The sequence below is a fragment of the Chrysemys picta genome, chromosome 4 (genome assembly GCF_011386835.1).
Source record: "Chrysemys picta bellii isolate R12L10 chromosome 4, ASM1138683v2, whole genome shotgun sequence".
In the NCBI taxonomy this organism is placed as follows: domain Eukaryota; kingdom Metazoa; phylum Chordata; order Testudines; family Emydidae; genus Chrysemys; species Chrysemys picta.
In genome coordinates this window covers 44,314,385-44,328,149 of record NC_088794.1, presented here as the reverse complement: position 1 = coordinate 44,328,149, position 13,765 = coordinate 44,314,385, and the positions used below count along the sequence as shown (strand labels likewise).

The 13,765-nt window shown below is 40.3% G+C and overlaps 1 protein-coding gene across 4 annotated transcripts in view; it reads left to right on the top strand.

Moving 5' to 3' along the window:
* Positions 1–13,765, top strand: part of INSC (INSC spindle orientation adaptor protein) — a 225,980-nt gene that overhangs the window by 102,424 nt on the left and 109,791 nt on the right. For all 4 annotated transcript variants that reach the window (XM_005303302.4, XM_065592123.1, XM_042858838.2 and 1 more), the window contains 2 exons: positions 10,108–10,453; positions 10,994–11,046. In XM_005303302.4, coding sequence (XP_005303359.1) covers positions 10,108–10,453; positions 10,994–11,046 — 399 coding nt within the window. The remainder of the gene's footprint in view (positions 1–10,107; positions 10,454–10,993; positions 11,047–13,765) is intronic.

The following is a 13,765-nucleotide window of genomic DNA, read 5'->3' as shown; positions in this document are numbered from 1 at the left end:
AGATGTTGGAGAATGCCACAAGGGTGTTAGGCCATGAAATAAACTTCCAGAGGAGATTAGACTAAGTAGAGTCTGAGCATTTTAGGCAATGTTCTAAGAAGCCTCCTCTCCATTAAAGCTTTCCTATCACAACCAGAATGGTGTTAAAAACTATAATAGATCTAAAACCTAACAGAGCTTGCAGTAACCAGAGAAGAGAGGGGACCAGAAAACTCTATGAAGTCTACTAGAGAGATCCGCTATGTGGATCAATTTGCCTGGCAAGTGCTTAGGTGCTACAGTGAAGTACACTATAGATGCTTTAAGATGGAAGGTGGGCAGGTACAAAAACCACATACAAACAAGTAGTCTGAACATTGTAAAATCTAAGTCATAACTGTACATATCAAGCATTCCAATAGGCATGATTACATCCTCTACCTGAGGGTCCCTAATACAAATAAACTGTACTAAGCATAACCAAACTATACCTCACAGCAACTTTTGGTTAGAGTGACATCAAATGCAGTGGGGGTACAACGGCTTTTGGCTTATAAAGCTTTCCAGTACTAAGGCTAAAGAATAGTCTTCATAGGAATAGTCCCATTGAAATCAGTGTGATTACTTGTATTAAAAAAACACAAGGGGCAAAATCCTGCTCATTTTCTTAAGGATATATGTTTTCCTTAAAGTAATAAGTGAAAAGTTCACTGTTCTATATCTCCAAGTAGCTACTAGGTATTTTTTTTTAACAAATCCTATTTTTAAAATTTATTTTGACATTATTTTAATTTCAGGGTATATAAGTTTAAGGACTAGCAATAATGCAAGCTGAAGATCTTTCCTGATGTAAAATCCAACCAATTTACATATTTACAGTGTGATTTTCAAAAGCCTAAGTGTTGGCTAGGTTTGCCCTCACTGAAGTCAATCAGAATTTTAACATTTACTTTAATGAGAACGAAGTTAGCCTCATGTTGAGCGCTTTTGAAATTCCCACCGCTTTACATAATTTTCCTCTCTTCCAAATGGATAATTTATTTTCTGTTAAAGAGAATACAAATGATTCCCTGTTTTATCTGACTATTTGTCATTTTTAGGTTTTGTCCTGTAAGCGCAAAATGTAGTAACAATCATTTGTACTCAGTAAACAGAAATTTAATCAGCTGTCAAAGTACATTCTATAGTCCAAAAAATGAAAAATGCATTTTGCAAGTGAAATGAACCTGTACTGTGTGTCATGCAAATGGCTTATGTAGTTATAAATCAAACTTTTAAAAAATCATTATTTTTGTCAATTAGGACATCTTTATTCATATCTAATAAAGGAAAGAGAAACTATACATAGTAACAAGAATAAGAAAGCCACAATCAACCATGTGATGCAATTACACAATATTCAATTCAAAGCTGAATAAAATGAAGACCTTAAACAGCAGCAGACTGTAAAGTCTAAAATTAAAAAGCAGTGGTATTGTATATGGCAATGTGGGAATTGTGATAGAACAGATCAATAATTTCTCTCTTCCGGTATTGTTTCCAATACTGGCCTATATGCATAATTCCAGGGGTGGCTCTCCTCCCAATACATACATACATAATGTACTAGGTCGCTTGTGCAGCACTGTTTACCACAGTGGAGGACACTTTTTTTCCTGAGTCCAGCTGCTAATCAGCGTATACCCTGAGGCATGAGAATTGATGACAGTCATGTCATTTTTATCTTAGCTAATGTAATTGCAGATTCTGTTCTTACAGCAAGACTTTATGTAATGACAGTGAGGGGGCGCTCATATTTTGGTGATGAGTGTAGTATAAATGCTTAGATAGGTATAGCTAGAAAAAACTACAAGAGTTAATTCAAACTTTCCTTAATCATTTCTAGGGTAGCAGCTTCTGAACACAGCCAGCTGCAAAATGTAACCAGTGATCAGACTAGCAAGGAAAGAAAAATGGTAGGGCTCTCTTGAAGTTTCCACCAAACCCCAAGAATAGGTATATGTTTCTGATGGAATTAAAATCTCTGTGCCTCGGCAGTTTCAATCTGGCCAGCACTAGAAATAGAATTGAGAGAAATGCAGTTCTGTTCTTGAGACAAATCACTGAAATATTTAGGGCCAAATCTTTAGCTGGTGTGAATCAACATCGCTCTAATGGACTTCAGTCTAGCTACACTAATTTACACCAGCTGAGGATCTGACCTTTATGTTGTGTAAAGAAGTGCGTATTTTGAAAGTCTGTTATGTAGGTGAAAGTTTAGGTTCAGTTAGCTATGCCTGTTATAGGTTCCTGTGTTGCCTTTATAGGTACAAAAATAAAACCTGCAGTGCATTGTCCAACCATAATAGTTATGAACAGGGCACAAACACCGTTGTATCCTTTTTTAATATTAGAACGTGGATCTGTGCACATTTTCAAAAATATACATTTCTTCTCCTTTTGTTTTTTCCCAGAATATCTTTTATTCAGGTTACTGTATTCCATAAAATAGCTTTTTACTGCCCTTGCATATTTAAATGTTTTGAAATTGATTTGTTTTTCAGCTCTGTATCTCTGTTCTTACTTTTTAAACTTGCTTTGGTTTTTTTATACCCTGTCCCCAGCGGCTCTTTCATTTTCTCTATTTTACCCAAGTGTTCAGAAGTTTTGCATTTACTAATATTCTGAACGTGTTTTTTGGATTGTATGCCAAAAAGTGATAGGGATGTAAAAACTTTTCTGGGATGAAGAAAGGCTTAATGAGTCTGTGTTCCATCTTTACTACTTTCTCTGTGTCATCTAATTGTTTCCTAATGACCCTAGTATTGTGTAAAGATCAAAAGAGACAACAAAAATACTATAAAGAAACCAGAGGCACAGCGAGGTCCTAAATACTCATGTTTACTAAATATGCACAAACATGCAAGGTCAGGCAGAAGCATACATACATAGTGCTGCTTTAACTAGTTTCTGGTAGCTTTGAAAAGGTAGAGCACAGTAAACTCCACTAGAAAGCTCATAAACTTATTTAAAGGGATACTACTCTATTTCTATACGCTACCTACTGACTACCCCAGGAGCCCTGCTTGGCATGACATTTCACACACTCATGATTCCCTGCCTGAGGAAGTTTCCAAATTCCTGGTGTCTGTTGGAATACTGCAACTTTTTTGCTGTCTTCGATGCCTATTAATTTCAGTGGGTTTTTGATAAGGCCTGTAGGGCCAGATTCAGACACTCTGGCCAAGATTTTTGAAAGGGGCTATAGATTTTCACTGCCTCACTTGGAGTTACCCAACTGGAATCATTTTAAAGGGGCCTGATTTTCAGAGGGCCAACATTTCTGAAAACTGTGTTACACTAAAATGTCAGTTTGGGAACTGAAAAAAATTAGAGCACCTCTCAACACTAATCATTTCTGAAAAATCTTGGCATCTTTCTGTTTTAATAGTAATTGACTCTGTGGAGGAATGTTGTGTTGAAAAGGTGTCTCAGGCCCATAAGATATTTATGAAACCCTTGTTTACTATTACAACGTTAAACAGTTAACTTGACATAAACCCCTGGGCCACACTTATCACTGACATACTATCAGTATAATAAACACGACTAGAAACCTTTTAAACCTATTGTTAAAGATACAGTAAAAAAGGGGAAAAAATGGCTAAAGGATTTGAAAGTAAAGTATTGAGGCTTTCATTTAAATAACATTATTCAGTTTCCCTTCAGCTGTAGAGAGCTTTTTATGGGAAACAGTCTCTTTGACAGTCTTTTAGGTGGTATTAAAAGAGGTAATTACCATCCTTTTTTGGGGGGGAAGAGAAAAAGTTAACTGACATGGTCTGGCACTGTTGTTCATAGACTCATAGACTTTAAGGTCAGAAGGGACCATTATGATCATCTGGTCTGACCCCCTGCATGCTGCAGGCCATAAAACCGTCCCTACCCCTTCCCTGGACTCTGCTGTTGAAGTCCCCAATCCTGTTTTTAGTGACTGCAATCGGCAGAGACCCTCCTGCTAGAGATCCCTGCCCCATGCTGCGGAGGAAGGCGAAAAACCTCCAGAGGCTCAGCCAATCTGCCCTGGAGGAAAATTCCTTCCCGACCCCAAATGTGGCGATCAGTAAGACCCCGAGCATATAGGCAAGAGTCTCCAGCCCGACCCCGTTAGCCATTATACTATTTACCCACCATTGCTTGGCTTTCCTTGACTACTATGTTTTACCATTAAACCATTCCCTCCATATACTTATCTAACTTTATCTTAAAACCAGACAGGTCCGTCGCCCCCACCGTTTCCCTCGGTAGGCCGTTCCAATATTTCACCCCTCTGACGGTCAGAAACCTTCGTCTAATTTCAAGTCTGAACTTCCCCACGGCCAGTTTGTATCCATTCGTTCTGGTATCCACGTTAGTACTAAGCTGGAATAATTCTTCTCCCTCCCTTGTATTAATCCCTCTAATATATTTAAAGATAGCAATCATATCCCCTCTCAGCCTTCGCTTTGTCAGACTAAACAACCCAAGCTCCTCTAGTCTCCTTTCGTACGACAGCTTTTCCATTCCTCTGATCATCCTAGTGGCCCTTCTCTGCACCCATTCCAGTTTGAGTTCATCTTTTCTAAACATGGGAGACCATGTTGTTGATGAAGTCTGATCCCATTTTCCTGAAAGCGAAACAAGACAAACACATGCAAAAGGAAACAGAAAAGGACATCAAAGATAGGAAATGCAGCTTCTGTCTCTGGTGCAAACTCTTACTTGCACTGTTGGTGTTAGAGAAATGTGGGCACAGCATGTCTTGTTAGCCGTACTGAGAACTGTAAAACTTATACAGGCATCAGGCTGCTTAGAGCATTGCTTTTAGCCACCTCATTGGTCAGGAGTTCACAACAGTGTTGCAAAAGATGCAGTCTTGATTGGCTAACCCAGGCTATTAAAGAGAAGGCAAAAAGAGAGATGGGAAAGAAAAGAACCAAGATACACAAAGCAGGGACCCAAGCCTCACATTCTAAGCAGTGGTCAAGATTTAGCTGTTGGTGGTGATGACCATATCTCTCTGGCCTAATCTGGTCTGGATATTGTCACATTCTGGGGTAATCCAGACATGTGAGCTGTTGTTCCTGAGTCCCTCAAAATGCTCTGCTACTGTAACTCTCTTGTCTGGACACTTCCAGCCAGCATACAAGCATTCATTACCTTTTAAGTAGCTCTGCCTCAACAATTCTGATTCCAGCAGCCTGCTTGTTACACCTGGCAAGATGACCCCAATGCCCCCATCCCAAATGTTACAAAACCATGTACACTGCAATGTAGCCCTCTCCTAGACCATTCAGAGAGAGATTAAGGTTCATTTGTTGCTTTAAAGATTCAATACTCAGCAGCTTGTCACATTAATTGGCATTAACATTCACTTTAAATCAAGCACAGCACTAGGTTGCTTTAGATTAAAACAAGTTCCTTAACAAAAGGAGATGGGATTTTAAGTGAATTGAAGTATAAAAGAGTTAGAAATGATTACATGCAAATAAAATTGAAAATGTTTCCTAGAGACTAAGACTTAACAAAGCAAGCTATAGCCTTTGTTCAAGCTAATTTCCTTACCAGTCTACCTGCCAGCTAGATGGCTGACCACCTCTCTGGTCAGGATCTCCCACAAAGACCGAAGTGCTCAGTTCTTTTGTTGCCTCAAGTGAAATGTAACTTGTGGTTCTCTGCCCCTTTCTTTTATAATCTGGTGAACCTTTCACATGTATTCGTCTTAAGGTTACCCCCAAAAATAAAGTTTGTGGAAGCTGTGAGGAAGGTGACATGGAATCTGGTGGTGCAGGGAGTTCCATGCAGGTTTCTTCCCTGCTGGTGTTCGCTAAAATGCAAATTATTTGTTTCTGCAATCTCCTCCCCCTGTGGTGATGCTGAGTGGTTATCTCTTCCCCTTGTTGGCTTGATGGTCCTGTTTACCTTCTATTAAAATTGCATTCCCATTGTCTCATTGTACACTGGAAATACCTTTTCAGGTGACAGAACCACATTCTTTGTTTAGGGTGGAGTACCTTCAGCCCTGTCTGGCAGATACACTTTGATAACCTAATTTCCAATATAGCTGTAATCTTGAATTTGAGCTTCATACATACACCACCCAATAATATTAATGATCAATACATTGCTAACTGTATCTAGAAGGTGTCATTAGTAAGTTGGGATACACTGAACTGGTCAGGCCAGCTGAAACTTACTCACCGACATCAGTGAGCCCCTTGCCCTCTTGCATTGGGATACTGCTAGAGTCATATCTATTGATCAGGACAGTGAAGGCCCAATGGTATAATAGTGGATCCTGGGGTTCCAGGAGACAGCAGGGTTGCCAATGGAAACCAGACACCAGGAAACCTTTCCTCAGGCAGATCATAATGGTGAAGCTCACTCTTTTCAGTCCACTTGTTCCCACAGACAATGTCCAAGAAAGGTGTGGCAGTCTCAAGCCATTTGCATTCACCGGTCTAAACCCATTTTGGTAATTTCAAATGTAAACATTTAATTCCACTTCTAGAATCTTTTAGCTCACTGTTGTAACAACCCGTGACTTTACCAGTAGCCTCGAGGACCCCTTATCCCACTGCTTTTAGCCTAAACAATTCTGTTTATATCAGATTCATCTCCAATTTTTGCTGAATTTCATAAACAATCTTATGTAGCAGGCTGAGTTGGACTCTTGTTGCCTTGGTCAACTTACAGTACAGGCCTTTGAACAATAGCAATCCCATTGTACCTCAGTGAGATGAGAGTACGATATAGTTTGATATGAGGAATAGACTCTGGCCCTTATCGATTTATGTTTTCTGTTCTTGCATGTGCATTAGTCCAGGCCATATATAGTGAAGTAGATGGAAAGCCCCTTAACACGCAGTGCTTCCAGTCTACATGTAAAATCAAGGGACCCCCACGTTTGTGCTCAATCCACACACACACTGCTACCACAAAACTGTGTAGGTATCTTTTATTTCAGTTTCCATTGCCTCCATATAAACTCTCTCAACCATTTTTCCAGATCACATAGAAGCCCTTCAGGTTTATTTCATGACTCATACAGAAGCATTAACCTCCTGACCTGGTCATTAGTGAAAGAAGCAGTTGTTTTTAATTTGCATTTTAAAATATTTTGTTCATAATAATTCATCAAGTATTTTGATGTGTATACAACTTAGTTATACTAATATATAATGGTACAGCACTTGTGGTACATCAGTCATACCCATTAAATGTAGGGCCTGATCCTGTTTCAATTGAAGCCAGTCAATGTGTTACCATAGATAGAGTACAGTGGCACCAGGATCAATTTCATTGTGGGAACCTTTCAGAAACATCTCCAGACAGGAGATTTGAAGAAGGCAATCTCTTTTAAAACAATCCTTAGACATTCGTTCCTCCTATGCCACTTACACATTGGGCAGTACAGGTCCTCCATTGATCACAGTCCCTCGATAGCTGTGATACTTTTCCCCAGGTGATGCCACTATATACACTATCCTCTGCCACTGTCTTCCACCAATTCTTTTTGGCCTTCCTTGCTTTCTCTTTCATCCCTGGCATCCCAATGCAATGCTTGCTTAGCATCTCTCTCATCTTCCATACAGTGTACATGTCCCAGCCACCTGAACATTCTTTCTTTGATATTTTCTAATATGTCCTGCTCTGTCAGCTCGTACTCTCACATTTATTATTTTGACTTTCAATGGACTGTGTAGTATCTTCCTCATCCATCTGTGATGGGCAGCCTCCAGTCTCTTTTTGTTAGTTACTGTTGGTGGCCAAGTCTCTACTCTGTGCAGTAGCATGCTCAATACAATAACAAATGATTTTAAAACACTGGTGACATTCAAAACTGTAAATTAATAATTTAACAGGCCAATATTTTTGGATCAGTAATTTGTTTGCCCAGGAAAGCTTGGCCAGGGTGTAAAATGACTTGTTTTAATTGTAAGCCATGTGTCTGCCTCTATCATACTACTGAGTTCACTGATGCACAAAGTGAAGTAGCTTCACCAAGGACTCACAGAGTGAATCGACCGTGGTTCAGATAGTTTTACAAGATGCTATGGCTGGCTTCCATTATTTTGTTCTGTAACTATTACATCCTGTGGCCTCCATGCTGTTCTCATTACCAGGAGATTTCTGCCTCTACTGAGAGTCCATCAGTGCTCTTAAGAAGACATATTTCTGAAATGCATAAAAGTCACCATAGTAATTGTTTTAATTTATAAGTTTCCACTATGAGCCTTTTTGAAAGGATCTAATTTTAGATGGGCGTATATAGCCAAATACTACTAAAATAGGATTCAGCTACCAAGAATTGTGTATTTTTATGCAAAATGTATACAATTTTGTGAGGGGAGGTAGGACAGACTGCTTCAATTTCTAAGCAGCATACATTCCACATATGATCCATGTTTATTTTTACTTTATCTACAATGTTTCCTTTAGACTTAACACCTCTCACCTTGAGCTGTTTGGTTTTTTAGATCAAGGTTTTTTATTTATTAGTAGGAAAGTCCACATATTCATTACAATGGGTCTTACACCTGCTGTTACTGGAGGCAGAAACAGACCTGTCAATTAAGGCAGGTTGTTAATGTTCACACCTTTGAAGACCCAGCCAGATTAATTTGCCTCTCCCACCTGCAAGAAGGCTTTAGCAAACCTTCTGCTTGGAGCAATGAGAAAACAAAACCACTGAAAAGGAGTATGTTTCATTCTCAATGTTGAGTTTATTGGTGGTATGAGGCTGTTGTTTAACCTCAAGGGCTCTACAAAAAGCCCTCTTCTGATACTGTGGTGGCTGCCTTGCTTCTCAACTCTACAGCAATGGGGAGAAATCCCTCCTGAGACCTAAATCTTGTTCTGAATGCCCTGACTAAGCATCCTTTATCTAAACTTACGTGAAAATGCCCTTTCCTCTAGTGGGGGAGTCTGAAGATGCAACCCATGAGGCACAAAGTTTATAGTTCTGAGGAACACTTAAACTGTCACATTTTCCTTAATTTTCTTCATAGGCACTGTGTGTGTGTGTGCAACATATGTCTTCCAGTATCTGAGGTGAAATTTGATAATTCTATACATTTATTTAGTTGTCTGTTATCTAACTTGAAGTTGTCTTCCAAAGCAACCTTTGGTGTTATTTCTAGACGGCTTTCTTCAGTTTACGTGGAACATTGGAGTACTCAGTTGCTGTGTTATATTTGACATAAACTAGTATTAGTTGCAAGGCTTTTGTTAGCTGAAAAATACATGTCTGACAAAACACTTCAGAGCGAATGACTGACAGATGTTTTATCATAGTAAAAAGTAGGTGAAAATGCAAAAACAAAAATAAGATACAAAACTTAGCTGGCATATTACATCTCTTCAGTGATACTTTTCAATATCTTTTCGCAGATGTCTCCAATATTTGATTTTCATTGCTCCTAATTGTATCCTTGAATCAGAGAGGTGCAGAGCGCCACTAATCGGAATTGAGGGTGTTTACCCCTTCTTAGGAAGAGCTAAGCATCTCATAGGACTGGGCTCTATTTTTATACATCTTCTAAATCTGGCTTCTCCACAAATTTACTTTTGATCTTAGTGTTCTAAGTAATGTATTTCTCATCCCCCGTCTCCCAAACTTTGTTTTGTGTGTATTTAGGTCTCATGAAGATTGGGAGTCTAACAGCTCTTACTTGCTATAAGACAAGTATGGACTTGTATTGGTCTGTATCAGCCTAGTGGTTTCACTTCTGAGAAGGCCACTGCTTGTCCGTTATTTCACTAATAAAATAAAGTAACTTTTTGACTCTAATCTTAATTTCAGCCACTATAATAGAATAGTATACACTAGTGATTTCAGCTAATGCCCGTCTATAGGCAAAGCATAGTCTCCTTTAGAGATCTATAGGTCTCTAATGTGGAAATGGTTTATAGGTGGTCAAAATCTCTATTTGGAATATAAAGCATGTCACTTTCATAATGCAGCCAAGTTAATTCTTCATTTAGTTGATATATTTTTTTTTTAGATCCATCCTTATGGGAAGTTTTATCCCCATATTCTATTCATGAAGGCTGTCTAAATTGATTCAGAACTTTCATCTGATTGTTTTCTTTTTTACTACACTTTAGCATGCACTTAATTCAGGTGGATTCCGTACAGCGTTGGATGGAGGACTTGAAGTTGATGACGGATTGTGAATGTATGTGTATTCTTCAGTCCAAACCAATCAGCACAGAGGAAGATGCACAGAGTGAACTTATCCTTTCATCACAACATAGTGCATATGATAACTTGCAGTTATTGTTAAAAAGAGCTTGGATCATAAGCACGGAGTTGACCAGGATTGCTCAAAAACTAGAGAAGAACAGATGGCAGAGAGTTCACAGCATGACAGTAAGAGTCAATTGTCACGTACATTCAATGATAAACGAATATAATACCGTCACTAGAAATTCCTCAGAAGAAATGCACCAGGTAGGATTATTTCTTCAATATTGATTTGTTTGTCAATTGGAATTTATAAACTATGTTTAGAATTCGGGAGCTGATAGATCTGGCGAGGGCAATCTTTGTATTTTTTTTGTTTTTTGTTACAATAATGGCAAATCATCTGAACAGTGAGAGACTCCATATCACAGAACCATCCAATCCCCCTGGGGTGTGTAAACAAACATGTTTTATGTTTGGATCAGTGTTTTTATGGGCCTGATTCTGCCACCTTTATTTATGTTGAGTAGTTCGCTCCATGTGGACTACTGGAATTGAGTCTTTTTTTCTGTTAAGATGTAGAAAATGTTCTTATGGGACTGGGACTGGCTTAGCTTCAGTTTTTATCTCTATTACAATTAACCACAGATGCCAATACAAAGGGAAATTAAAAAAATTGGTGTTCACAAAATATCTTCTTGACTATTTCTAATTACTGTAATCAAGTGTTTTTCTTTTATTGAAAGAAGATATAGATTGGATACATTATTTCAAACACATTTTTGCCTCTTTTTCCCTCCCCCGCAGTTTGAAAAACTTTTAATTGAAAAATGTTCAGAATTTACAACAGTCACGGAAAGGTAAGTTAAATTTCCTGAACTGGATAGTCAGTTTTGCTTCCTAATTATTGGTTACAAGCTGTGGCAATTTTAATGAGGGAGGCAAATCCAACTAACACTCTTTGAACGTTTGTTTGAGCATATGCAGCTTTCATTAAAATGCCCTCTGATTATTGGGCCATCAGTGCCTTAAGTTAGGTACTTAGTTATATCCATATTTAGACCCTGATCTTTCATTAGGATCTGTTGTTGAACAGGGAACTTGGCATAGCACAAGGATCAATGCTAGTGTATTGTGATACTTTACATCCTCAGAGCTTTAGGCACTGAGGGTGAAAAACTTGCTCTATTGAAATCAATAACAAAACTACCATTAACTTCAGTGGGACCAGGATTTCAAGCTAAGTTTGAAATCTGCAGTCCTGGTTCATGTTTGAAAACAATGATACCACATGTTCATGTACTGCTGCAAGTTTTTTGTTAGTCTGTTCCCTAAGCACAGATATGCATTCACTTGCATTAGTTAGATTAGAGTCACTGATATAAGCACTATACAACATTGTTAAAGTGAGAGTTGTGAAAGAATTCTTCTCATGCTGATGCCCTGATTCTAACAGAACTTCCCTTGTTTGCACAGTCGTGTCAATCAATACTCTCATTTGATTTACTTTAAACACTGAGCCTGTCACTCATCTTGGGGCAGCTTTAGGAAAAAAAACATAATGTATAATTACCAGAAAATAGAAAATGTGTTTCTTGAACGTTGTTGTTCTTCATGTGTGTCCTAGAGCACACTCTGATGGGGCAGACAAACCCCACACTGCAGAACAAGGGATTAAGGAACAGCTTAGGGGCCCAGGCAGCCCTGCCCAGACATATCTGCAGGGCCTGTACAAGCTGGAGGCAGGGCTTTAAAAAGGGGAGCAGAGCAGCTCAGAGTCAGGCAGTGGAAGGGAGCAGACGGCTGATCTGAGTGGAAAGGACTTCCCAGGAGCTCACTACCTGGGATCTGACAACACAGATCTGTGCAAACGCACAAAGGAGAAGCAGGGGACAGAGTGTGTGGGTCAGAGACTTGATTGGAGTGATTTACTCTGGGAAGTTGAAGGAGACCAAAGTAGGAAGTGGTCGGGGAGGCAGCGGCTTGGCTCCCCAAGGTGTTGGGTGTAGCTGCCCCTGGGCTCCCTTACTCACTCCGAAAGAACAATACAACAAGAGCCTTCACCTCCAGCGAGGGGGAAGCTGGAAAAGACACTGACTGTTGAAAGGCCCAGCCCCGAATGCTCCCATACTAAAAGGAAGGACTGGAAAGCATTGGGGTGGGGGCGCTGAAGGACAGGACTGTGCTTCAACGGGGAAAAGTAGTGTCAACCATCACCTGACCACTAGGCCACACTGTCAGTTGTTCATCCTCTACAGGCCCATTGACTTCAGTCAGAGCTGTAAATGTTGAGCACTTCTAAATATCAGGCCATTTATGCATCTGCTTCGATTTATATGGGCTATGAGTGGTGGATGGGAAGTGGTGAGGTTAAAAGAACTGTTGAAGGGAGTGGAAACAGGGATGTTGAATGACCGAACTGTTTATTGCTTTGCTTTTTCTGGGTTTTGTTGGTTGCATATATGATCTACCAATCTTAATTCAAGTGAATGAGTTTTTTGTGGGGGAATATTATATAACCCCCCTGGCCTGTCTGCCGGCTGCTTCCAGACCTGCACCCCCTCCTGCACCCCAGCTCCTTCCCCCAGGTCGGAACCCCCTCCCACACCCTAACTCCCTCCAAGACCCTGCACCCCAATGCCCTGCCCCAGCCCCCTCCTGGACCTCAAACCACTCATTTCCTGCCCCATCCCAGAGCCCACACCCCCTTCCGCACCCTAATCCCAAGCTCCCTCCTGCACCTCAAACCCCTCATATCCAGCCCCATCCCAGAACCCACACCCCCAACTGGAGCCCACACCCCATTCTGCACCCCAATCCCCTGCCCCAGCCATGAGCCACCTCCTGCACCTCAAACCCCTCATTTCTGGCCCCACTCCGGAGCCTGCACCCCCAGCCAGAGCCCTCACCACCTCCCGCACCCCAACCACCTGTCCCGGCCCAGTGAAAGTGAGTGAGGGTGGGGAAAGCAAGTGACAGAGGAATGGGGGGATGGCGTGAGCAGGGGGCAGGGCCTCGGGGAAGGGCCGGGCGAGGGTGTTTGGTTTTGTGCAATTAGAAAGTTGTCAACCCTATTCCCATCAGATTTAATAAAATAAGCAGAGTTGGGCCTTGTCAGTAATACTCAGATAAAAGATATCCAAAGACAGCTAAAGTGCTCTAAGAAGTTGTGCACATGATCTGTAGATCTCACTCTGGTCTTTGTCTGTATGAAAATAATGCACCTTTACAGTGCTAGGAGGAACTGTACAAATGGAGGTGCAATCTTTTAGATTTGATACAAAACTGAGGCCCTGACTATTTGTGGCTGTTCTAATATCTAATGACATATTAGACAAGCGTAAGGATGTTAACCCTGGTAATCCTGCCCCAATTTTTTGGATAATATTTCTTATTGTTAGCATAGAGAACATCGTTATTGTTTAACAATAATTTGGCTACCTAAATTCTCCTTGTATGTGTAAAAGTTATTCTCCATCTTCCCTCATCAAAACTGTAGACAAGTGTTGTTGGACACAAAATGGCTGTTGCATTCAGTCCTTGAGGTTGCTGTATTTCCGTAGTGATAAGTGCTCTGTG